The sequence below is a fragment of the Ammodytes marinus genome (assembly GCF_949987685.1).
Source record: "Ammodytes marinus genome assembly, chromosome: 20".
In the NCBI taxonomy this organism is placed as follows: Eukaryota; Metazoa; Chordata; class Actinopteri; order Uranoscopiformes; family Ammodytidae; genus Ammodytes; species Ammodytes marinus.
The window spans coordinates 2,284,697-2,312,581 of NC_137224.1; the positions used below are offsets into that span (position 1 = coordinate 2,284,697).

At 38.8% G+C, this 27,885-nt stretch overlaps 1 protein-coding gene across 1 annotated transcript; it reads right to left on the minus strand.

The window, feature by feature from the left end:
• adam8b (ADAM metallopeptidase domain 8b) lies at positions 1-27,592 on the minus strand. The gene is made up of 23 exons (XM_080049423.1): positions 27,484-27,592; positions 19,918-20,015; positions 19,510-19,583; positions 19,311-19,386; positions 18,800-18,876; positions 17,863-18,064; positions 17,351-17,416; positions 16,933-16,995; positions 16,214-16,383; positions 15,725-15,806; positions 15,202-15,338; positions 14,039-14,225; positions 12,945-13,034; positions 10,953-11,151; positions 8,949-9,051; positions 8,267-8,435; positions 7,735-7,815; positions 7,548-7,632; positions 5,380-5,500; positions 4,470-4,629; positions 3,567-3,614; positions 2,956-3,006; positions 1-1,463 (listed from the first exon to the last, which is right to left on the minus strand). Exons 1-23 carry the CDS (start codon positions 27,521-27,523, stop codon positions 1,365-1,367), a joined length of 2,478 nt encoding a protein of 825 aa, XP_079905549.1. The 5' UTR covers positions 27,524-27,592; the 3' UTR covers positions 1-1,364.
• Positions 27,593-27,885: the final 293 nt, after the last annotated feature.

Sequence of the window (27,885 nt, forward strand, 5' to 3'; positions counted from 1 at the left end):
CTGTGTCTCTCACACACACACACACACACACACACACACACACACACACACACACACACACACACACACACACACACACACACACACACACACACACACACACACACACACACACACACACACACACACACACACACACACACACACACACACACACACACACACACACACACACACACACACACACACTGTGCAAAGCCTCCCACACTGTGTGTACCATTCATAAGGTTTTTCAAGTTACAGTGCAAAATGATTTACAAAACGAACCTCGTAGAAGGCACGGACTGGCTTTGTATGGACAGGTTAGGGACCGTACGGAAATGATTTGGGGCACTTGAAAAGGTGAAAGTCATACAAAGTGGACAACATTATTATTGTAGGTTTGCGTTACACAAATTGTTTGAAATTAGCATTGCTTTGATAAAAGAAAATGTGATAGACCAACCACTGCTCTTCAAAAAATTATTCCCCCTCCGATATTTTCCGCACAGTCCCTTAATGTACAAACAAAATGAAATAAATATTTTAAAAAGTACGTTTTAATGTGAGCACCATTTTGCTCACAGTCGTAAAAGTGCAATGGGACAACTTTCTATTCCGCCCGTAACAAAGGAAGTTACTGTAACAAACGCACACCAATGAACACTACAGCAGCAGCAGCAGCAAGTCATTATAAATATTCATTGTGAAGTTGTCGGTCTCAAGACATTCTCAGTCAATGAGGCCTGGTCCCTAGTCGACATCTTGTAAGGCATTTGATCTGGTTTCTTGACTCTCGGGCCGTGTCTAGGCACCACACTATAAAAGGCTTTCAAGGCAAACAGACTAACAGAGTCAACTTTTCCAGCCTCTTTTTGTCGGTCTCAAGACATTCTCAGTCGTTCGACCTCTTTAAATAGTGGTGGGGGGGTCGTGTTGGTAATGTGAGGTTTTCGTTTTAAGCTGATGCGAAAGTTTCATTTTGACTTCTAAATTGACGGTAAGGGTCTCAAGAACTATTTTAGTTTGAGTATCATGAAACCAGGACCAATTTTTTTTTGTGAAAATTAAGACCCTCTTCAAAAATTCAAGATTTTGACTGTTGCCATTTTGGAAGATGGGCCCCCAAAAAAAATAATTCTATAGACCTTTACCATCAACTTAGAAGTGGAAGCAAAACATTCTCATCAACTTGAAAATACTGAGTGTCCAGGCACCACACTATAAAGGCTTTGAAGGCAAACAGAGTCAACTTTTCCAAACCTTTTTTGGCCTTTCTGACTCACCGTCCGACCCCCCCAGAAGGATCAACCTCTTACTATATGTCTCAGTATGTGCCCAATGTCTCCTGCTCTGGTAAACACTGGATGGTTTTAGAGATATCTTCATGCCAGTGTGTGGAGCTGTGGTTTGGTAGAGGGCAGTGGAGGAGGGCTGGGCTTCACTGGAGGGACAGGAGGAGGACCTGGTCTGGCTGCTGTATACTGAGGAGAAGAAGAAGAACAATAGACATATTACTTAAAGGTGCAGTGTGTAATATGACATCATCAAGAAAGTTCTAGAATGCAACACTCCCTGGGTAACCCCAATCCTTTCGAATAATAACAGAAGCTACAGTGGCCTTCAAGGACAAGAACAATTCTAAATCTTAAACAATGCACCTGATGACATTCCAACTATGACACTTTCAAGATGGCGGCACTAGGCCTTGGTCCAAAATATGCAGAAATATGGACATATATGAGACCCTTTCTAAGGGAAAAAATAATAATTCAAAAAGAAATTCAGCTATTATGCACTAAATTAAATGTACTTATGGATATTATAATTACTTTCTACAAAATCTGCAAGGAAATAAAACCCAAAATTCTACACACTGCAGGTTTAAAATATATCTTTAAAAAAAATGTTCATATCGAAAGCTGTATACTGACAAGTCATCTGCATCACTCTTGAATGATTGAATGCTTTTTTTTTTCACAAACTCAAAAGTTTCTGTGCATTTCTCTTCACTTGGGTCTGCTCAGGCTTTGGCATGACCAATTCAACTTTTTACATGTATTGTAAAAAAGGTGTATTAGTTTTTTTGGGGGAAAGTGAAAAAATATGACCGGCTGCTATGCAACAAGTTTACCTGTGCTATTCCACTCTGTCACTTAACAAATACACCTTATTGTGGGGAAATATATTAAAAAAAAAATTAGACGAATTTCCACATGTCAAGTGTGTACTTCTGTTCCTTAAACTGTGTAGGCAACAGGAAGGGTGTTTTTAATGATTCAACAGAAGAAGAAATGGGCTGTAACTTCAAGATAATCCTTTAATGATTCCCAGAGGGAGAGTCACAGGCTCCAGCAGAGAGAGAGAGAAATGTTTAACAAAGAAGGATTTACAATGAATCACTGTCTGGGGCCGTGAAGGTGGAACAGCAACTTAAAGACTTTAAAACACTTTTCCATTCATACATCTGAGTCAGAGACGACTTGAGAGGATCTTAGATTTTCACTTCACACTTAAAGGTGTAGTCAGTGATTCTGGAGAATGTTTGTTGTCAAACTCAGTGAATATCTTCCTCATATTCCACTACCTGTCTGTACAGTGTTAATACACAGCCTAGGCTCTGTAAACGTATGTAAACAAAGGGGACCCACCGTAGCTAGAAACATGCCCTTTTTTTCTTTACAAAGGCTAGGCTGTGTATTAACAGTGGATTTTCTTTTAGCATACACAGTACAGACAGGTAGCGGATCGTGAGGAAATATTCACTGATTTGGACACCAAGCGTTCTCCAGAATGACTGACTACACCTTTAAAGCTGAGAAAAGTATCAAATCCTCACACTGGAGAAAATGGAACCAACATACAGTATTTTTGAACATTAACTATTTTAGTCAATCAACTGCAGTACAGTTCATTTTGGAGAGGAGGCAAATTATCTGCAAAGAGACTCACAAAGCAGCTGTTAGTGCGACTCACCTGAGCTTTATTGAAACGCGGTAACGGTTTACATGGAGGTAGAGGTTTAGTCTGTAGGAAGAAAAAGAAGAAAGTTAGTTTTGAATACATGTTTTACAAGCATATTTTGAATAAAAAGTAAAAAAATAAAAATAATTACAGATTAAAAATAAACATGAAATTATTATTATTTTTAATTTCTTCTGTTAATTTTTCTAATTACAGAACGGATATGGATTGAATGGAAGATACATGAATTGCGTTTGTCTTTGAATGGGATTTTCTTGATAATAAGAAAAATACTGCCTTTAGTCTTATCCTTAAAGCAGTTACACACACACACACACACACACACACACACACACACACACACACACACACACACACACACACACACACACACACACACACACACACACACACACACACACACACACACACACACACACACACACACACACACACAAAGACAAACACACAGATAAATAACCTTATCCATGTATTATTTAATGAGACTTTTGAACATTATCAGCCGACTGAAGTTGCCAGTTCTGAAAGCGATCCCCCGTTTGCATTATGCATCAGACATTACAACATTACAAATGTATCTATTTATGTAGTTGAAATCTTACCTGCTCAGTGTGTGAGGTAGTCGATGCTGAGGAATGTTTCTTTGGTGGCTGGAGGGGAAAGAAAAAATAAGTTAATATGCGTTTATTTCTGAGTGTTTACTAGCAATTTAGTTTTATGTGTGAAATGTTTAAAGGTGGAGTCAGTGATTCTGGAGAACGCTTGTTGTCAAAATCACTTTGTCAAAATCAGTGAATATCTCCTCATGACCCGCTATCTGTCTGTACTGTGTGTGTGCTGGAAAAAAAATCCAGTTTTGATACACAGCCTAGGCTCTGTAAAAGAGGCATGTTACTAGCTATGGTGGGCCCCTTTGTTTACTTACCATGTACTCACTGCTGATTGTCTTTATATGTATTGTTCTTTTAATGCATTTATGTTACTATTAAAAGTAAACGATTGATCTTGTTTGTGTTGTGTCTTTGTGGTCATGGACCGAAAATAAAAATGTTCTACTACTATGTAAAGCTCTTTGAATGGCCTCAGTGGACGAGAAGTGCTATATAAATAACCTTGATCGCTATCAATAAATATCAAGTTGTTTGAATTGAATTGAAAACTGTGCAACTGTTTTTAACCTGATGCCTTTTATTTATTTTTAATTTGTTTTCAATTAAAATTTTTTAATTAATTTAAATTTTTTTTTTTTTAAAAGCTGTATGTATTAGCTTGTTTCCATATAGCCTGTTATGAAGTGTAATTTTAGCATTATAGTGTCAATTGTGGTGTACTTTGTTTGTGTGTGTGTGTGTGTGTGGCCTTGTGCAAATTCTGCAACTTCTTTTCTGCTGCCCGTCTTGGCCAGGACTCCCTGTGAGAAGAGTTACTGTAACTCAATGGGACCTTCCTGGTGAAATAAAGGTTAAATAAATAAATAAATAAATAAAAACTGTTGCTGTATATACCTGTGGGGCGGGTCTGCATGGGGCCACAGTAACAGTCAGTGGGTCAGTGGCTTGTGTTGCTGTGGACTCCATCAGCGTGGGCTGGCTGATCTCAGGCCTGCTCTTACCGCTCGGCTCCGTGAACATCGGGTTCAAGTTGCCCGGAGCCGAGTGCACTTTCCTGGGAACAAGAAAATTGGATTCAGCTAGACTTCAAAATAAGGGGCGCTCTGGTGGCGTAGTGTTTAGAGCGCGTACCATATTGGCTCAGGCGTTGCAGTGGTTGCAGGTTCAAATCTGACCCGTGGACCTTTACTGCATGTCACCCCCCCCCCCCCCCCCTCTCTCTCTCTCTCTCTCTGTCTCCCCATTTCAACTCTGTAATGTCTAATACAGCTTGAAAATGCCACAAAAAATAAATATATCTATCTTTAGCCTTCAAAATAAAAGCATCACACATTATTCGTGTGTTTGATTGAATTGAGATAGAGGAAGGATTTCACAATAAAAGAAAACACACACACATGGATGGGAGCTGGCATTGTTGTGTCAATTTATCATAATCATATATTCTGTTCTCTTTCATGCATGTGTAGAAGACTTTGATTATTAAAAGGTGGAGTCAGTGATTCTGTAGAACACTTGTTGACAAAATCGGTGAATATCTCCTCACGATACGCTACTTTTCCGATCCGAGTGTGCACTGAAAAAAATCAAGTGTAAATACGCATCCTAGACTCTGTAAATGGGCATGTTGCTAGCTAGGGCGGGCCCATTTTCTTTACATACCCTTTGTTATCACATCAGTTTACAGAGCCTAGGCTGTGTATTAAGACCAGATTTTTTTTCAGTATTGACAAAGTGATTTTGTCAACAAGCGTTCTCCAGAATCTCTGACTCGACCTTTAATAACAGATAAACATAAACAAACCTTTTGGAGATGTAGTTTTCCATTTTGTCCTTTCTGCAGCACATCAGCCCAGCGATCACCATGGCAACCACCAGTAGGATGGAGACAACCGCACACACACCGGCTATGATCCCATTCTGACCTGAAGACAGATACATTTTTAGTTTTTTATATTTAAACACAAATAATGTTAAGAAATGTATTTATAATGCTGTAATTTTTTTAATTTTTTTATTAAATTGTTTTTTCAGGTTATGTCTACATTTATGTACGTCTTGGTAAAAATTTAAATCAATAAAAATATTGTTAAAAAAAAAGAAAATGTATTTATAAGAACGTTATCTTTTTAGCCCTGGGAAAACGGTATATTGTCATTTGATCCGGTGAGATTTAAGAAACCCAAGAAGAGCCCAAGAAATGTTTCAGTTGTTGATTCTACTGCTAAGAAAAAAACCTGGACGTACAGCAGAAGGTATAAAATCCATACGCCATCAAAGAAGGCTTTACCTCATGTAGATAGCGCTGACAGTGTTGTTGTAATAACTCAGAATTCCTCATGAAGTTACGCAGTATAGCTTTAATTTGGTACATTTATATTTCTTCTATAAATGTTCTAAATGTACATGTACCTCTTGATAAACTAAAGAAGAAAACTACATTTGACTTTGGTATAAAAACATAAAGAATGCAGTTTCTCAGACCAGAGTAATTTAAAGTGACTGTCAACGAAACTTTGTTTCATTATATATATTATAACATTTTGATGAAGATACATTACAATACTGTCTTGCTATGAACTTTGCCCTACTAAACTTATGGCTACTACACGTAAGAGAAGATATGTGTCTTCCAATGGTTAAAAGTTCACGAAGAACTTTTTGGAACTCCTGGTGCATTTACTGTATTGGGAGAAAGGGGAGTGCAGACCCCCTCCACATGGTTTCCTGGACATTGTATGAATCTGCTTCTGGTTAAAACGTTGCACAACCTTGGTGTTGTATTGTTATCAACACATATTTCCCCATAATTTGCAGAAGCAGTTTTCATGAGAACTTCAAGAATAAACGTTCTGTAATTCTGTTCTGAGGAATTTCACAGTACTTGATCACTGTTAATGTGTTTCTTGTTCCTCTTTCGTTTGTATCTTTTGGCCGTTTATTATGAAATAACTCAAATAGTTGCACAATCAATTGGCAAACTCTATTCTAATGTTCTAGGGAAATACTCTGAAACAAAAATATCAACTTCTAAAAGCACTGACATCAACACTTCTTAGCACTATTCTGAAGGTTAAAGGGGCACTGTGTAATATGACATCAAGAAAGTTCTAGAATGCAACGCTCCCTGTGTAACCCCACCCCTTTAGAATAATAACAGAAGCTACTGTGGCCTTCAAGGACAAGAACAACTATAAATTCAAATAATGCACCTGATGACATTCCAAACACATGGATGCCTCCATAAGACCTGCCCGCTCAATGTACAAAATGTAATATTAATATTTGTAATTCTCCGCTCAGGAGGATAATTCAGATTATTGGCAGAGGTGATTTTACACCAATGAGGACATATTTATGAATGAGGATATTGATTTTAGCTAATAAATTACTTTAAATGTTACACAGTGCCCCTTTAAGAAGGATTCGTTCATATGTAGGTAACTGCCAAAAATGCATTTTTTAGACTCATTTTGCACAAGTCAAAAAGACGTAAGCGAGCGTAAAAACTTTTTTTTTGCAAATTAAACGATTTTTTTCACACAAATTTTGGTATTTCCAACCCAACTATTGACTTTTACCAATTTAAACATACTATCTTAAATCTACCAAACTCTAACTGTAACTGTTTTAATAAGGCTATATTGTACTTTTACCAGTTTTATTTTATTTCCAGCCACTCTACACCACTGTCTAAAAGAGATTTTAATCTCAATGAGACTAACCTGGTTAAATAAAGGATAAATAAAAATAAAAATAAAACCTGTCTAAAATGTTTCTCTTTACCAGCTTGTTGTGTATTTGATGTATTTGCATTTTATATTGTGTATGTATTGTTGGTTTTTTTTGACTCGACATCATTGTAAATTAGGGTCACCCCTCAATTGATATCTCAAGCTTTAATAAAAAGGTATTCACAAGCCTCTGTAGACCTTAAACTATAATAATAATCTATTTTCTGAGAGTTTTTACCTTGAGGTAGGTCAGCATACTGTATGTCGCAGTAGGGAGGGGCCCAGCGAGGGTTACAGTGGCACTCTGTCTTGTGATTACACACCTTCAGAATAAAATGCAATACAAGCAAATTAAACACGAGTCATATAATTCACTAGAAATCAGCTCCACGTGATTCCACAGCCCTAGAACATAACTCACTCACCCCGTTACCGTTGCATTTCTTCGCACAGTCTTCACTCTTCCCATAAATCGATCTATCCACACATCTGTTGTCAAGGCAAACCTGTGCACAATGTTTTATAACAGACAAAATAACTAACAAAACTACAAATGTGGATTATCTACCCACTTAAAGGTGCACTATGTAACTTTGGGTGTGTCAGAGAAGTTAAACATTTTCTAAGGTATATTCACATAACTGAATAAACAAACTTTCCTCACAGGAAAAATGTGATCCCTGGAACACTGTTTGAAGTTAGAAAGCTTCCTGAAAAGTTACTGTTTCACTGTAGTTGTTTACAGCAGCAGGGCCCACAGTTTGGTTTACAAACATATTCTAGTCTTACGTTTGGTTCCAAGTTCCTCAAAATATATATAATTTTTTATGATGAGAATTATTAAATACTAAGAATTACATGTAAAGTAAATATGTTTTGTAAAGTAACTACAGGCTCTGTGAATGTAAACAAACCCCCCTCCTCTGAAGCTGCACACTGCACCTTTAATGTTTTTACCTTATTTATTCCACATCTGGTCCCTTTGGGCACCAGTTCCAGGTTCCTGGTCTTATCGACGTCGATGGCGATATTACATTCTATTCTTCTGTACACGGTGTAGGCGCCTTGTTTACCGGTGATCGACTCGCCACCTCCGCCACAAAATATAGATCCACACTTCAGATTCCTATGAAAGAACAACAAAGATAAACACATTTTTGGAAGGAGCATGAGGCCGACATTGAGGGGGGAGAAAATATTTTATATAATGATAATTTTACGAGAAATAAAAAGTCATAGCTCAATACTACTAGAATTAAGTGGTAGTTTTAGGCTGTGTGTTATCTTAGAGATATCGTCTTTTCCCGTGCATTAAAATATGGAACGTGGAGCATCTTGTGAAGTTATAGCCTACGTACTTCTTTCACTAGTAGCCGAAGGAAATGCTTTATCTTAAGCAATGACGCAGCCGTTTGACCGCTATGTTTTCCAGAATAAAAAAAAAATGTAATATAACTTTATTCTTGTAAGTTTTTTTTTATTATTTTTTCCTGTAAATTCAGACACATTTCCATAAAATCTACTTCTCAGTTCTGTCACTGGTTCATTCAGTGTGCAATGTTTCTTTAAGAGATTTTTTTTCTGATAGATTTTGGGTGGAAAACAGATTAAAATCAGTAGAAATGTTGATGATACGTACGGTGCAGTGCAGGGCGTGTAGCCATATTTGGTCCTCCCACAGTTAGCGCCGTCTTCGCCTCGTTTGTTCAAGTCAAAACAAACGTCAGGTCCAACTATGGCTCCTGAAGAAAGAACTCACAGTTAACACAAATAAAAGTAAAAAAAAAAAAAAAAAAAAAAAAAAAGAGTGTATTATAATTGTTCTAATAATTAATGTAAAAATAATTTTATAAGCACCCCCCCTCAAAATATATTTCTCTTCATCTAAAAATAAAATCCTTTGGGGGGTATAGTTGTAGGGCTGGTGCTAATAAGTGGAGTAAACTAGTGTGTGAGTGGCCCCTTAGGGGCCACTCACACTAGGGCCGCGGCCCCGTGCCAAAGCTTATTAGCATACTAAAGTCTAGAACGTTTGGCCTAGTGTGACCACGCCAACCATATTCCAGCACGGAACAGCCCCTTGGCCACGGCCACCTGGGAGAGGTGTGCCGTGGCCAAAGTACAGATGCTAATGAGATGACACGCGCACAAGCAAGCGCACAGGCGGCGTTCCTGACGTGAATTTATTAAGGATGCATTGTCCGTTAACGTCCGCTGCCTTACTAGTCGGCACCAGAATTGCCCAACACTTGGACTTGTAGCTATAATGTGTGAGAATTAACGTGTGTGTAAGCCTAGGTGTGGGCTAATAAAAGAGGGAGAGAGCTAATTAGGTCGGCTCAGAAAGCACAGCAAAAAGGTTTTCGTGTTTACTCACGTTCGTCAGATGATTTTTTTTCTTTTTCCTCCCGTCAGCTGTCATAACTGCATTTACGCATGGCGGTGGAGACGCACCCAAAACAACACACCGCGGCCCGGTGATAAGGAAACAGTATAGCCTACACTAAGGTTTAACAAGAAACTTTATAAAGACACTTAAAAAAACGATCTCTGCCCATACAAAAAGTTCTGACTTGGATTTGATGGAGCGATCGATGTGTACAAAACCATCCGGATACATATGGTCTGATGACGGGCCGTTATATTAATAATAAACAGCGTGCTGCACAAATATGAGACTGTCCACCGCGACCTATTACGTCAAGGCTACATTTTAAAAAAAAACAATAGCTTAAGGATTCTCGTTGCTCTAATGTGGAAGTGGAATATTTGATGCAAATTTGGCCGGATGAAAATATTCACAAACAGTCGTATAGCCTACAAGTAGACTAAGCTCCAAATCCTAAACGCGCACGGTGACGTAGGCAAGGTGCAAGTGTGCCCAGGCCACGAGCAGTGTGAGCACGGGCCTGCGGGGGGAGTGGGGAGGGGGGGGAATCGTGCTGAATCGTGCTGAGCACGGAACAGGCAAACGGCACTAGTGTGAGTGCGCCCTAAGTTTCATGGGCGTCAGACTTTCCTTGTGGGAGATAGCAACCCTAGCCCAACCCTAACCCTACAGAAAATGAATGGTATTTCAATGTAAATAGCCCCAAAGTGGACTGGCTTGCTGTGAAAAGCACCCCCCTCTCAAAATCGATTTCTCTTCCCCCCAGAATCAAATCCTTTGGTGGTTATATTTGTGTGACCGATGTTAATTAGTGGAGTAAGTTTCATGAGCGTCAGACTTTCCTTGTGGGAGATAGCAACCCTAGCCCAACCCTAATCCTAAAGAAAATGAATGGAGGTCAATGTAAATAGATAGTGTGTGTATATTGACCTGGTCCAAAGAGGCTCCAGCAGTGTTGTCGATGTGTGGGACACAGTCCGTTGTAGCAGTATCACATACATTACATTCACTCTAATACTGTGAGATAAGGTAAGAAACGAAAACATAATAATAATAATAATAATAATAATAATAATAATAATAATAATAATAATAATAATAATAATAATAATAATAATAATAATAATAATAAAATCTAAATGTAAATAAAAAAAATATATAATAAATAAAATAATTTAATAAAATAAAAATTAAATAAAAATTAAATTAGAATAAAAAAAAATTAAAAAAATTAAGTATTGCGTTTATATTAACCTGTTCCAAACAGCCTCCAGCAGTGTTGTTGATGTGTGGGACACCTTCCGTTGAAGCAGTATCCCTCCGCCTGGTCGTAGCACGCTTTCCCGTTCATCTCAAAGCTGTCGTCAGGGCAACGCTCAGAGGTTCCGCTGCAGTATTCCGGAAGGTCACAGTCACTGGCCGACTTTCTGCACACGCTCCCAGACTGAGTCAACTGTTGGTTAAAATCAAATCAAATCAGTTTTATTTGTATAGCCCAATATCACAAATAGACATTTTAGTGGGCTTCACATTCCATACAATATGACATTCCAAAAATGAGACACTGCAGGTCAAAAGGGGAAAATATTTAACTTGTAGATATCATCATGAAACTTTGCCACTTGATTACTTAGATTAAAATAAAAAAAAATTGTATTACATCTTTATTTCAGAAATATTTGAATAAATATGAGGATAACTAACTCTGCGTACATTTGCGTGTTTTTAAATACTGAAAATCTAGGTGTTGGATAAAGCCAGAGTTAAAATCTTTATTTTTATTTTTACAACTTATTCGAGCCCAAAGGTTTTACAGAACTGATTTTGGATAATTTATTTATTTTTTTTAATACTATGCACAGGTCTTTCAAATGCATTGTATCTGCAAGCTTTAAGAAGACAATGTATTATAAATGCAACAATGAACAACATATGAACAAATCCTTCTGTAATAACCTTCAGAATAGTGCTGAGAATGATTATGGGAAGTTTAGTTGAAATAGAGGTTGAGAAATTTGGTTCAGAGTATTACAATTTTTTTTTTTGAGATAATGTCCATTAAAGATGATTGTATAGGAGAAATATACAGACGCAAACAGACAAGGTTTAGTCGGATAAACATTTAAATGTACAATCTGGAACTTTTCATAATAGTAAGAAAGAAGACATAGAAATGTTATGGAAGCTAAATCACAAAATTGACCAGTGCTTCATAAATAAAAATAAAACTTGCCTACAGTGTCTAGGCTTAAAGGACAGTCCAGGTAATTTATCAAAGGTTATCTCAGGTAGAGGCTCTCCGGTGGCATAGTGGATAGAGCGTGTACCATATTAGCTCTGGCCTTCATTGCAGTGGTCGCGGGTTCAAATCCGACCCTTGGACCTTTACTGCAGTCAGTCAGTCAGTCAGTCAGTCAGTCAGTCAGTCAGTCAGTCAGTCAGTCAGTCAGTCAGTCAGTCTCTCTCTCTCTCTCTCTCTCTCTCTCTCTCTACTATCTAATAAAGCTTGAAAGGGCCAAAAAAAAATCTTAAAACTAAAAAATGATCTCAGGTGTATTGTGCAGTGAGTATTCCTACGTGCTAGTCTTTGAAGCTGTCATTAGAGGAAGGATGTGGCGGCGTACAGTACATGGAAACAGCCGCCTCTGTTTCCTGTTATTATTGAACGGCCCTCGTTTCAATGTGGTTTTTAAAGAGTAACCTTCTAGTGTAGTTCTATTTTAATTCCCTGGCTATTGGGTGTGACTGTATAAATCGGCCTTTCGATAGCCTTCCCCATCTCACTTTAACTTATTCCAGAGGCTTTTTAAGGACATTTTTCACTTCTTTGGTCAACACAGGGAAATATATAAAACAACTAATTAGATGCATTTAGACAATTTGCAAAATACATTAATGTTCCCAGTAGCTGATTTCAATAGTTTTAAGAAATAATCAGTTGGTTACGTAAGTTTTTTTTTTTTTTTTTTTTCATAGAGTAAGTATGTTATGTAAACTAACTGCAGGCTCTGCAAATGTAAACAAATCCCCCTCCTCTGAAACTGCATAGTGGATAGAGCGTGTACCATATTGGCTCTGGCCCTCATTGCAGTGGTCGCGGGTTCAAATCCGACCCGTGGACCTTTACTGCAGGTCATCCCCCCCCCCCCTCTCTCTCTCTCTCTCTCTCTCTCTCTCTGTCTCCCCATTTCAACTCTGTACTATCTAATAAAGCTTGAAAATGCCAAAATATAATCTTTAAAGTACCTGGCATTGGTCACAGCACAGTCCATGCGCACACTGGGATCCTTCAGTTAGACGGCAAGTTAACGGGTCACAACAAGAGTTCATACATTCCTAGAAAGAAAGAAAATAATAATTATCTTTTTCCGTTTCTGTGTGTGTGTGTGTGTGTGTGTGTGTGTGTGTGTGTGTGTGTGTGTGTGTGTGTGTGTGTGTGTGTGTGTGTGTGTGTGTGTGTGTGTGTGTGTGTGTGTGTGTGTGTGTGTGTGTGTGTGTGTGTGTGTGTGTGTGTGTGTGTGTGTGTGTGTGTGTATCCTGTTACACATCGGACAGTAATTACAGTGATGAAATGTCCAGTGAGTCAAAAATGTAGATTAAATCAGAATTTTAAACATCAGATTCAAATCTCGAACACAAGGAGCGTTCTCTGTTTGCAAGGAATTCCGTCTCACTGATAAGACACTGAGCGCACAGGAAAACTATTTGAATTTGAATCAAGGCCAAATTTCAGCTTATGTTCACTGAATCAGCACTGTAGTCCCTTATATTAGTCACACACACACACACACACACATACACACACACACACACACACACGCACACGCACACAGCTAAAACAGAAAATCCAAATGGTATTTCCTTAACCAAAAAATATATATTTAAAGCTATAGTGCGTAACTTTTTCATAAAAAACAAATGTCGGCTTCATTCAAGGCATCGCCCACTCAGTTGACACAAAGTTGATTTAAGCCTTATCAGCTCCACAAAACTCTCTCTGTATTTCTCAGTATGGCAGCGTTTACAAACTGGTGTCGCCCCCCCCCCACCCTAACACTGGTGCAGGAGCTCAAGAAAAATCCCAAGAAGAGCCCAAGAAATGTTTCAGTTGTTGATTCCACTGCTAAGAAAAGACCTGGGCGTACAGCAGAAGGTATAAAATCCATTCTCGATCACTGAAGGCTTTACCTCATGTAGATGCAACGACAGTGTTGTTGTAATTACTCAGAATTCCTCATGGGGTACGACAGAGGTTACGCACTATAGCTTTTAACCTTCGAAATTCCCAAAATGACTAATAATCACTTACAACCAGCCTTTATTGAAATATATATATTTACCTCCACAGTGCCACAGTCACACTCTTCCCCGTTGTCAAGCAGGCCGTTACCACAGCGCCGGCCCTCGGTTACGGTGCTGACATCACCGGGTTGAGACAGACAGTTGGGCTGAGAGCGGGACATGAACTCAGCCAGTTGATCCAAACTACAGCCGCTGAAAAACTGTGGGAACGCTTGATTCCCCGTGCTGAAGAGAAGCAGAGAGAATACAGAATTAAAAAGGATTCAATAGAAATCTGATCACTACGGGGCACTCCGGTGGCGTAGTGGATAGAGCGCGTACCATATTGGCTCCGGCCTTCGTTGCAGTGGTCGCGGGTTTAAATCCGACCAGTGGACCTTTACTGCATGTCATCCCCCCTCTCTCTCTCTCTCTCTCTCTCTCTCTCTCTCTCTCTCTGTCTCCCCATTTCAACACTGTATTGTCTAATAAAGTTTGAAAATGCCAAAAAAATAATCTTTAGAAATCTGTTCACTCCAATTTTTAACCCCCCTTTGTAGTTTTTGTAGACGTCATTCATCCAAAACCACAAGCATTAATCTGCTGTTATAACTGCCTCACTATTCCAATGAAAAAGTTAGGAACACTCACAATTTTTCAAGGCAAATGTCTACACTAGATTTTTTAGTTTTAATGCAAAATCTAAAACTCTTACGTTATAAGGAAAACCTCAGACATTTGAGCCGACTCATTATCTTATGTAATGAGATAACTTATCATTCATGTAATCTGTATCTTTTGAAGTCAGTGTTCTGTACAGACCAGCGAAGTTTGTCCACACCAAACAGGGACAAAACATTTTCTTTAAAAGGAGCTTGCTTCGTTCGCTACAGTGTTTGTTTAGGCTCATACTAAAGACAGAAAGGACCCACAATACTTGTCTATCTGCAATGATGTTCTAAGCTGAATGAATCATCAACATATATTTAGTATCTTGCAAAACAAATCATAAAAAAAGTTAAACATGATAAGAAATCCTCTTCACAGCAGACCCGGGTTAGAATCCAGCCCGTGGTCGTTCTCTGCATGTCATTCCCCTATCTGCCCCATTACATCTCTGTCTCTCCAAACCATCAAATATAAATGCCAAAAAAATTATCTAAAAATTTAAAAACACATCATAAGTAACAGCAATATCTCAAACCAGAACCCCATTCCTTACCTGAGCTTGTCTGCCATCACACAGCTGCCTGTGCTGTCGTCACACTCGCAGCCTGCTTTGTCGTGAGACAGACCAAAGTTATGTCCCATCTCATGAGCGATAGTGGAGGCCAGGCCGATAGGGTTAACATGGTGGTCCTGGAAGAGACATGGACAAATGTTACTTTATGCGTAAATTTCAATTGTGTGTGTGTGTGTGTGTGTGTGTGTGTGTGTGTGTGTGTGTGTGTGTGTGTGTGTGTGTGTGTGTGTGTGTGTGTACAGTTTAGTTGACAGTTTGTTGAGAACATATAATTTGTAAAATATTGGCAAAGAAAAAAATTGTAATGGAACAAATATTTGTTTTATTGTAAGTCCTCAACTGGCAAAGTTTCATGATGATATCTATAAGTTTTTTTTTTAGCATATTCACCTGCAGTTTCTCGTCTTACATTCACCAGAATTCATCATAAAATATCAACATACTCCTTTCATTTCCAGTTGTTACAAGGATTAATAGTCGAGTTAAAAGTCCTTATTCAAACCTGATTGACTCCTCCTGAGTTCTGTGTACACATGGCAAACTTATTTGCCAGTCCGACTGTGTCGCCTTCAAAATCTTTCCCACTGTTGAGGGAAATAAGTAAAACATTAAGTCAGATCTGTAGTATTACTGTGTTTAAAAGGTGGAGTCAGTGATTCTGGAGAACGCTTGTGGTCAAAATCAGTGAATATCTCCTCAAGTTCCGCTACCTGTCTGTCCTGTGTGTGCGCTGAAATCCAGTGTTAATACACAGCCTAGGCTCTGTAAACTGGTATGTAAACAAAAGGGGGCCACCCATTTACAGAGCCAATGCTGTGGATAAACACTGGATTTCGTTTTCACCGCACACACAGTACGTATAGGTAAGCTGACTGGCGGAGATATTCACTGATTTTGACTGAAGTGATTTTGACAACAAGCGTTCTCCAGAATCACTGACTGCACCTTTAACATCTTCTCATAGGCCTATATATCTAACACTGATCCTCACGTTACAAACTGAGCGTTGTCGTGTTTGGTCCTCTTCAGTAGATCTGCTTTGCGCCAAATAAGGAAATTGTCCAAAGTGGTTCCTGAGTTCAAGTCGACGTCGATGTAATCTCTCTGTGTCCAGATCTCGAGGCCGACCAGCATGACTCTGATGTTGAGCTGTCTATACAGCTGCAGACAGAGAGGGAGGGAGGGAGATATTAGGGAGAGAATGGACTGCAGGCAATACGCAAGACAAAATGGCTTCCGAAACAAAGAACTTTTTTTTTTTATTGCATCGGGAAATAATTAAGAAAAGCGTTTCCTTACAAGGTGGAGTCAGTGATTCTGGCTTGTTGAGAAAAATGACTTTGTCAAAATCAGTGAATATCTCCTCGTGATCCTTTACCTGTTCGTAATGTGTGTGTGTGTGTGTGTGTGTGTGTGTGTGTGTGTGTGTGTGTGTGTGTGTGTGTGTGTGTGTGTAAAATCAAGTGTTAATAAACAGCCTAGGTTCTGTAAACTGGTATGTAAACAAAGGGGGCCCATCGCTCATTTTAACATTAAGGGGATTTTGACAACAAGTGTTCTCCCGAATCGCTGACTCCACTTTTAAGTTCAAGTTGCGTTATTTATACCTGTGGGTAAATTTGGTTTGCAGTTATAGAAGAAAAGTCGTTTTTGCATTGCACACACAAAACAAAAACAACACAACAAAAAACAACAGAGAACCACATTTACCTTGTCAACGTGATTTATGACTTCTAGAATTCGGAATTTAGTCTTGGCTCCATATTGCAAATACTGAAGGAAGAGAAGAGACAAACGTGATTAGTTTCATTTATCCACAATTCAACATTGAACAGTTTTTCTAGGTAGATCCCAAGACATTATAATAAGAATCCAATTTATAATCTGGAGCTGAAATGTGTTACTTTCAAAACATACAACACAATAAAATCATCCAATCATTGTGCCAACCCAACCGTTATTAGCTAGTTGCAAGAAAAAGAATAAATCACAAATTATAAATAACAATATTTTGATTTGTGTTGCTGTTTTACTGTAAAAAATTAAAAGTTAGGCTTCAAAGTCCACAGAACATATGCGAGCGTGTTATGGAAATATTGTTGTGAAGGAAATAACATTAGATATTTACCTCAGTATTGTCCACCACCACAAACAGCTCCACAAACCTCTGTGGACCTGACATGGGTTTAGTTTTCTAAAGTAAAAAAAAAGGAAAAGGAAAATAAATATATATCAAAATTTCCCAAGGATCTTTGTATAATGTACAGTATATGAGTAACATTTGACTTCTTTCATGCAGCAATCACACATTCACACTGATGAATGTGGACTATTCACTCGCAGTGTCTCATCAAACATGCCTTATGTAAACACTTGCGCTACCAGTCTTCCATGTGGAAACATTGGTATGGTTGTCTCTTTTAAAGGCCAGGACACACCAGTCCGACTACCCAAAAATGGTGACTGCCGTTTCAGGGAGCTCCAGTCTTCCCGTCGCGGCCGAAAAAGTGCAAAGAACACGTGTATGTTGTATGTCTTTTAAATGGACCTCAAGTCTCTCGAATAAAGCTGATTGATTGATTGATTGACTTAAACTCCCACTGTATCCTTTCTAAATTACCGGTAGATAAAAAAACGTACCCATGATCTTGAGCTGAATAGCCCAGCTTGCCTTGGGCTCTGTTCCTGGTCATATGGAGTGTCGGAGGTCTTAAATGTTGATCCAGCGGTCGGACTGCCGCTGATCTTTAGATGCTCCTGTCTGTAAACGGCGTGTTCCCCTTCTGTAGAATGTCCCAGAGGTTCTATGAGGTAAACAAGCTGCTGGGCCCGGACATAGCCTCTGTAAACAAAGACAGACACAGACAGACACACGCAGACACAGACGCACGCAGACATAGACACGCGCGCACACACACACACACACACAGACAGACGCACGCACGCAGACACACACACACACACACACACACACACACAGACGCACGCAGACGCACGCAGACACACACACACACACACACACGACAAGGCAAGTTTATTTATACTGCACAATTCAGGGGCGTAAAAATACATAAAAAAATAAGGCTTGAGAAAATTGCATTTAAGAGATATACAAACAACAAGATGACAAACATTTCATTTGTAGATGCTCTGAAGCTAAACAGCGTAAATGTGATTCGATAAACAAATAGAAATAGTTTTCTCCACTTTAAATAGACTGTAAAATCAGGAGCGTAACAGATAGCTTAGAGATCTGTATGCATTTCTTGTTAAAAAAAAAAAAACAGGCGGAAAAAAAATGTAAGAATAATTTGAAGTATATTTTAGGCCTAAATGCATTATGTACGGCAATGAGAAATGCATTAGAACGACATTTCAAAATTACAATAAAAGGGAAAATGTAATAAATTATAATGGATAAAATTCACCAGAAATACAGTTGTGGTGCAGGACATGGATAGCAAAGTACAAACGATTACTAAACATCATGAAGCAACACATTTCACAAGTATCTGAGAAACTTTTACTTTTTTAAATTACACATAGGAAGTTTGATGAAATATCCCGAGCTTCTCACCTGATGCCTGAACAGATCCCAACACTGACCGAAGAGTCCGTCATGTCCTCGATATGACCGTGGTAGTAGCAGTGATCCTGAGGGCAAAAAATACATTATAAAAGACATTATTTATACTTTAAAAAACTGCACAGTGTTAATAGTGGTAAGTTAACTTCTCCTTTGACGTGACACACAGAGTTTTGTTTGAGGTGAAATTAGAAGTTTCACAATATATATATTTTAGACATTTCATAGGGCGCAAAAACATTGTTTTTCAAGCACTGGTCAATTTGGAGATTTTTTTTTTTTGTTGCTATTTTTCTTCAATGTCTTCCTTGGTGTACATTCATTCAGGTGTTTATTTGACCAAACCTTGTCTATTTGTGTCTGTATATTTCTCCTATACAACCATCTTTAACGGACATTATCTCAACATTTGTTTTTTTTCAATACTCTGGACCAAAAATCTCAGCTTCTAAAGCACTTACAACAATATTCAGAGGTAAATTAAATTAAACTAAAATCTCACCTCCTTTGGTGATGTGGTCACCCGTTCTCCATCTTCTGAATAGTGTGTCTCAGTGTAGCCTGGCCCAGTGAGATTCCTTTAAAAATACAGGTGGAAAAAGCTCATATAGTGTAACAGAAAGTATTACAGAAGGTTTTGCAATAGAAATGTGTTGAGTGCATCTGAGAAAAAAAGATAAATAAATAAATACAACATTTACCTGTTTTTTTCCAGATGAATCGTGTGGTTCCTTCCTTCAATAGCCAACATGTACTGAACCGTGTCGGGATACAGCTGTGGAAAAATTATCCATTAGTCAAATGACAACTATTGCCTACTACAATGTGTGTGTGTGTGTGTGTGTGTGTGTGTGTGTGTGTGTGTGTGTGTGTGTGTGTGTGTGTGTGTGTGTGTGTGTGTGTGTATGTGTGTGTGTTTGTGTGTATGTGTGTCTGTGTGTGTGTGTATATACCATAGATAGTATAATAAAGTATATACATGTGTGTGTGTGTACATGTGTGTGTGTGTGTGTGTGTGTGTGTGTGTACATGTTGTGTGATTGTGATTTGGAACGCAGGCTCTGACCCATATGTGGCTAGTTGGCACCAGGTGTGTTTGGTTTACTCACCTGGTCGTCCTGCATTAGACTCCTCTTCTGTCTCTGCGGTCGCACCACTTCATATCTCTCCACGTGAGACATTAACCCAGAGCTGTGCACCACACAAACTACACACACACACAATACACACACACACACACACACACACACACACACACACACACACACACACACACACACACACACACACACACACACACACACACACACACACACACACACACACACACACACACACACACACACACACACACACACACACACACACACACACACACACACACACACACACACACACACACACACACACACACACACACACACACACACACACACACACACACAAAACAATGTATCGGTATGGAGACCATAGACGTCGATTACGGGGGGGATGGGGGGTACATGTACCCCCCACTTTTCGTCAAGACTCATTTTGTACCCCCCACTTTTTAAGCCGGACATGGAGTGCGTCCAGCCGTATTAAAACACAGCGTCAAGGTCTCTCTCTCTCTCTCTCTCTCTCTCTCTGCGCGCGCGCGCGACCGTGATTGGCCGCCGCCTATCCTTGTTTCGGCACTAGTAGGCTTAGACCGTAAACTTTTTTTAAATAGCACAACAGCAGTGGATACCAACGACAAAACAGTGAACATGCTCCGAAGTCTCCGCTAGTTTGCACACCATGAAGACTGATGCATTTCAATCAGCAGCAGAGAGTGGCTTTAAGTGTCCCGTTGTGAAGTGTAAACTGTAGGGATTATTACCATCCTCTATGCCCACTAATGACTGTAAATGTAGCGGACACTAACAGCAGCTTGTGAGTCATTCTAGAATTGTGGGTACATTTCTTGTCTCCTAGAAAAAACCTTTGTTTTTGTTCCTCCAAAAAAATATTTATTTAATCTGTTTTTAATAATAATATTAATTATATTAAACTCTAACTTATTAAGATGTTATTTAATATGTTTTGCATAATTTATACATAAAATATCGAAAAAATTATTCCAATCACACCCATTATTGACTGTCTCCCACTACTGATTCATACATTAAGGTCAACTTAAAATGTAAAAATTACATTATTTTTTTTATTTTTTTTTGCTTGATCTATTTAAAGTAGTAAAATTAATACTGTGAAATATTAAATATATGTATTTTTTAAAATTTAAATTAAAAAAATTAATATTTTGTGTCTGTCCGTATGTTCGCGTCAACTCTGTTACCTCTGTTATAAAACTGCATTAAATCTCCGAAGTGTTCACATAAAACGCATTTGACCAGCGCACAGTGATGTCACTTCCTTTGGCGGGAAACCTCTGGAAGACAGTGAGGTATGTTCATGTTTCTTCTCTCATCATTTAGTAATATGTTGAAAAATCATCAACAGTAGATTAATTATTCGTCAAATATGTTACGCTAATATTCAGTGATCATCTCAGTAAATTGAAAAAGTATATATATATGATGAATATATATTAAATTCTATTTAAAGAAATGCTAGCTGATATCTGTTGTGAGCTTAGCATAATGGAGTAAAAGTAAAAAATGGTGGAAAATGTCAACTCTGTTACTGTCAACTCTGTTACGGTCAACTGTCAATTTGATTGTAACAGAGTTGACGATACGCAACAGAGTTGACGATACGTAAGTATTTGGCAATAATTGATAGAATTGATTATCATTATTGATTATTATTGATTCTAGGTTATTTTACTGCAACAAGTACATCTGTGTTACACAATTTCAGGATAAAGAAGTGAGTAATTTATCTTCTAGGGAGATGAGGCCTTCAGCAGCTGAAAGGCAGCGGCAGTACAGGGCCCGGCGAGATGCCAACCCTGAAAGGAAGGCACAAAATTTGAGCAAAGACAGGAATAGATGGAAAAAAAGGAGAATTGCAGGGCAAGCAAGCACGGTTGCAGAGTTGAGTGAAAGGGAGAAAAGATCAAAGCGCAGGTATTGGAGAGAGGCACAGCAGAAGTGCAGAGCAAGAAGGCTGAGACTTGTAGAGCTGACACCACCACAAAGTCCTGAACCAGCCCCTGAACAACAGACATCCAGGTTAGATCAGTGCATATGTCCATGATTCCATAATATTTTGAGTGACCGCACAGTAACTCACATTAAGAATGAGAAAAGGAAAATAAATTTTTTGAAAGGACAGGAAAAATAATTTAAAAAAAAACATTCAGTTTTAATATAAATGTTTTTTTTTTCATTTCAGACAAAAGCGGTCTGGACGAAGAAAAATAAAACGGAAGAACTCCAAATTACAAAGAGAAATCGAAAAATTGAAGATTTTGCTGAAAAAGAAAACAACTGCTGTCCGAAAATACCAAAAACGCATCCAAAGACTGACACCTGTGTCAGACTCCCCTCGATCAAAAACACGAAAACAAATAGGAAAACATAAAGTCCCTGCAGAAATTCAAAGAACTCTCCTTTATCACAACGTGCTGATAGAAAATATAAGAAAGAAGTATCAAGACACAAAAAAAGAGAGAGTGCGTCAAATGATATCACGGATTGTTTCAGGAAAGATAATAAAAAACTACAAATTCCAGAAAACTACACAGATCTCACTTGGTTTTTCAAGAAAGCGGTTTGGAAAGAAAAACCAAAGGGACCTGCCTTTTCAAAGAAGAAAATATAGATCCACACAAAGCAAGCTCCAAAAGGATGTAAAAGAATTCTTTTTGAGAGATGATGTCAGCCGCTTGACTGCAGGAAAAAATCAAACCATCACAAGAGGAAAAGCAAAAATGCAGAAAAGGTTTCTAAATGATACCATAAAGAACCTACATCACACATTCCTTCTTGAGAATCCATCAATTGAGCTGTCATATGCACTTTTCTGTTTCATGCGTCCTTTCTGGGTTGTCCACCCATCCATATCTGACAGAGAAACATGTCTGTGTAAAATTCACGAGAACTTAACCTTCATTGTGCAGAAGCTTCATACTCTCCAGCTTCTTGGCACAACTGACTTGGAAATAATCTCCAACTCATTAAGTTGTGACGCTGCAAGCAAAGAATGCATGTATGGAGCATGTGACAAATGCAGAAGCAATGTCTATCAGTTCAGCTGTGACTATGATGCTGAAACACTGGTGAGGTTCACTCAGTGGACAACTGAACTGGGAGAAAGGAGGAAGAAAAACAAGGACAGTGAAAAAGAATCACAACCAGTCCGAATGACTGTGAAAAAGGAGATGGAATGTTGTCTAGGAGACCTTAATGAGATGTTTCAAAACCAGCTGAGAGTTTTCACGAGACATCAATTCAATATCAAAACACAGTACATTCACTACCGTGAGCTCAAGAAAAACATGAAATCTCATGAGTGTTTGATCCACATCGATTTCTCCGAGAATTATGCATGCAAATTGTCAGCAGAGATTCAGGCAGTTCACTTCGCCTCATCTCAGAAGCAGGCTACGCTTCACACTGGGATCCTTCATGTGGGTGAAGTGGAAAAACATGTGTGCTTTACATCCATCTCAGCGTCAAAGGAGAAAGGTCCACCTGCTATATGGACACACCTGGCCCCTGTTCTGGATCACGTCAAAAGCCATCACCCATCAGTGACTGTTGTTCATTTTTTTAGTGATGGGCCATGCACACAATACCGTCAAAAGGGCAACTTTTACTTGTTGAGCACAGAGTTACACAAGAAGGGCTTCAAGAAGGGAGTATGGAACTTCTTCGAAGCAAGTCACGGGAAGGGAGCTCCAGATGGGGTGGGTGGGGTTTTGAAAAGAACAGCCGACAGGTTAGTCTGTGCAGGGGAAGACATTCCAGATGCCAGGAAGCTATACGAGTCTCTTCTGACTTCCCAGACCTCAATAAAGCTGTTCTTTGTTGATGAGGAGGCTGTGGAAAAAGCTATTAAGAAGATGCCAAAAGTTCTCCCAGTTCCTTCGACAATGCGCCTTCATCAGATCATCACTCTGACACCAGGAAAGGTCATCTACAGAGATATCAGCTGTCTTTGTTCAACCAGGCAGATACTCGAGTGTACATGTCACAATACACAAAGGTTTGAATTTGATGTCCAGCCCAGCCTTGGTGTCCCCAATGAAGAGCAGCGTGTGCAGGCAACAAATGACATCATGTGGGATGGCAGACATGTCATTGGGCAGTGGTGTGTCATTAAGTATGATAATGACATTTATCCTGGGACCATTGTCGAGGTCAACGAGACCCATGCAATGGTCAAATGCATGCACAATGTTGGGAGGAATCGTTTCTTTTGGCCAAACCGCGACGATACCTTGTGGTATCTCTTCGATGATGTTCTCAGATTAATTCCACAGCCAACGGCTGTGACGGGACGTCATGTGGAGATAGACCGAGAAATATGGGCCGAAATTGCTGCTGACTAGCTAAAAAAAAGTTAAACATGGCTGCCACGTTTCCTGAAGGTCTTGGATGATGGGCTTAGTGCTAGTGTTCAGGGTTTTTCCTGCATACAGAAATTTGACGCCCCACAAAGTGGTTTTATGCCTCCCCAAGCTCCAAAACGATCAAAATTGAGAATATATTTAGCTATTTAAAACCTCTCCGAATGTGTTTCTAGTTTAGCCTAATACAAGTCATCCTTCTTGTAGGGCTGGGAGATTGATTGCATTTCAATTTATGTTACTGCTTCCCTCGATCAAATTAAAACAAAATAACCGTAATAAAACGATCATTGAAACTCCCCTTTCTCAACCCCACACCGTTCTTAAAATTCACAAACTCTTCGCCTTTAGTGTTGCGACCCCAAAAAAGTTGTTCAGTGTTCTCACCCCCCAAAGGCCCATTCTGAGGCAGTAAAAACCCTGTGTTGACTTGTTGTTGTGTTTGCCACTGGTTTTGGGCTTAGTTCTTGGCTGTCAGAATGGTACGAGACGCACACCATTATTTCAGTTACAGATTCATGAAATATTTCTATCCCTGATTTATTATTTAGGATAATAAAAAAAAATCTGTATATAAAATGTTGTTTAAATGTTCAAATAAAGCCGGAAGTTAAGGTGAATGTGTAATTGTTTTTGTCTTGTAACTATGGGTGGTCAACTCTGTTATGAACGTCATCTCTGTTACCATCAATGTCAACTCTGTTTGAGTTATGTTTTTATTTAAAATTGATGATTAAATACATTTTATTGTAATCAAATTGATTGGACAGTATGAAATAACTTACATATTTACCACAATAAATTACAATTTATTTAATACATTTTTAAAGCTACATTTAATGAAAAAGGACACGATCTTGACATCATATCAGTTAAATGCATTGGCATAGTTTACTTTTTTTTTAAAAGTTTCTTTCTTATCAGTCTAAAAGTTTAATTTATGGATATAGAGACACAAGTTATCTTAGGAAGGGCAAGGTTCTAAATTATAGATTGTTATTTTACTCTATATAATTGACCCAATTTGTCTCTAACAGAGTTGACCGACTTTACTGTTAGTATGATGTTTTTGAGAATAAATATTTTAAATCATAAAAGTTTGAGGTCAGAAGACAATAAATATACAACATTAAGATTGTGTTCTATCAGAATAATTAAGTTGAATTGGAAAAAATCACAAGTGTTTCCCGTATTTTTTCAATACCTGAAATGTACCCGCAATTCTGGAATGAGCCTTGTGTCGCGGCACATGGATACTGACGATGTTGTTTATCAAGAATTATTACATGGCACTTTGAGAATCCTATGTAAATCACAGCATTCTACAGGTCTGTTATTTCCAGCAAGACAGACCGCTGTCAAGGGCCGTTGCTAAGGACCTACGTCACAGTTTTGATGGATAGACGTCCACAAACAGGGCTACTACTCGTTCAGAAAACAATGGAATACTTTTTCAACATGACTTTGCATGTGTCAGGAGAGCAGGGAACACAGGAGTCATGGTTAATGTCCGACAGGACTCCAGTCAACACGACGTGAGTAGGCTACTTTGGCCGCATATTGACAGTTAGACAGTAACTTCAGGCTGCAGCCCGCAATGTAAATGTTCCGCAGTCATTTTCTTCGTGAATTGTGTTATTTATGTTGGGGGATGATGCTTGTTAGCTAGATGGAGCTCTTGTTAAACATATTGGTCGATTACAATTATTATTTGTACAGTGTGCGAGTCTTGAGTTGTGTTAGCAAAACAGTAGCTCTAGCTAACAGCTGAGCCGGAGCCTCCGGTCAGCTGAAGCAGACAGTCTAGCGGGGCGAGCAGACTATTCCCCCGTTACTAGGTCGTATCCTTGGTCGTTCCTATTTATTGGTGTATTAAACTACGTTTTCATTACATAAGAACCTAGTGGGTTGACTATTCCAGTTGTTAGACAAGGTCTCAGGGTTGCTGGGGAAACGAGTTGTTTTTTGTTAAACTCTTCTAGGTTGGCCGCAGCTTGACATAGTTACCGTTGCTACTGAGTGAGTTCCGACCGTGTAGCGGACTCTTTTTGGCTGTTAAAACCATAAAAACAACATGTTGCTAAAATTAATTGCTTTATTTTTTGTAGTAGCCATGTAATAAGCGGGATAAAGTATGTGTCACAACAATATTACTCCGCCTCGGTCTCCATGGCAACCTAGCTTGTAGTAGGTACCGACCTGATGTATGCTACTAGCTAGGTTGCCATGGTTACCGAGGCGGAGTAATATTGTTGTGCGACAGTCCAGCCGTGCTTCGGCTTGATTTGAGCACGGTCAAAATGCCTATGTGTCAGACATCAGTGTTTTGTATACATTTTATTCATTAGTGAGCGGGTATGCCGTCTTTCAGAACCGTTCATTACCTGCACTAAAGAGAAAAAAAGATGTTTCCTCATTGTCCCCCCCACTTTTGAAAATGCACTCCAGAATGCCTGTTTGTCCCCCCCACTTGTTTAGCCAAATCGACGTCCATGATGGAGACAGATATAATAATAGGGCTTTAACTGAATTTTATTCTTTGACACACTTCAGGTAGCCCACCCTCTGATTGATTACATCACAATTATGATCCAAACACATTTGTAACGGTGGATTTCATAAACCATATTTAATAGTATCCTATTGTGTATGTCCATTGGGATGAACAAAGAAACTAAACACAAGACACAACCACCCAATAGTAACAATTTCTTTAAGTTCTCAATTGAGACTCTTTTTTATCAATGGATAATATACAGTGATACTTTCAGTAACTTTAAAGCATATATATTTACTATAATTTTAAACAAAAAGCATATCATTATTATTGATAGAAAAAGAAAAGTGGTCAGTCCAGAATCTTTTTTTCCCTCCTTATATTAATATTTCTCTAAATGCAGGTTATTGTCTTATTATCAAAGCAGTAAAACTTGTTGAAGTTGTGTAAGGTCTTCGCAATGTCTCTTTCGGTGTAGCCTACTGAAGATCTAATTGCATTTGCAGCCTCTTGAATTTCCTGCTTCTCGTCTGTCTAACCATCCTTGAAAAGTTAATCCATTGGAATGAACGGGGCATCGAATAACATTGTCACAACAGAACACAAAACCTACTTTCCATGCATTTGTACCAACAAGACGACCCTTTAAACCCATGTTAAATCAAGTGTAAAACCTACCGCATGCCAGCCACACAGAGACCGATTTCACCCCCATCATGAAGCGCTCTCGTCGGGCACCACTGCTCAACTACCGCCGCTGTTCCCCTGGAGCTCCGCCTCATTCGCTCTTATCGCCGCCTCACACATTACCGGAAAAATGACCAGTCAAGCGAGATAAGATACCACAATATAAACATACCTTAAACATAGGCTACTTCCGGGGAAATAAAATAGGTTAATAGGAATAGCGCATCCATATTTCAATGTAATAATTCAATGATGATGATTGTGTTTCTTGAAGGTTAGTAATTTAGGATATAGACCTACCTTACATGCATAGAAATTACTTTTTTATTTTGAATGAACAATGTTTAAATAGCCTAAAAAAAAGAGAGAAAACATATTTATATTAATGGGGGA

Excerpts from the sequence above, each read along its gene's own strand:
- adam8b (XM_080049423.1), bottom strand. The coding sequence starts at position 27,523 with ATGATGGGGGTGAAATCGGTCTCTGTGTGGCTGGCATGCG. Across the intron at positions 8,436-8,948 it reads TACACGCCCTGCACTGCACC|GAATCTGAAGTGTGGATCTA; the intron begins GTACGTATCATC and ends GTTCTTTCATAG. Across the intron at positions 4,630-5,379 it reads GAAAACTACATCTCCAAAAG|GAAAGTGCACTCGGCTCCGG; the intron begins GTTTGTTTATGT and ends TCTTGTTCCCAG.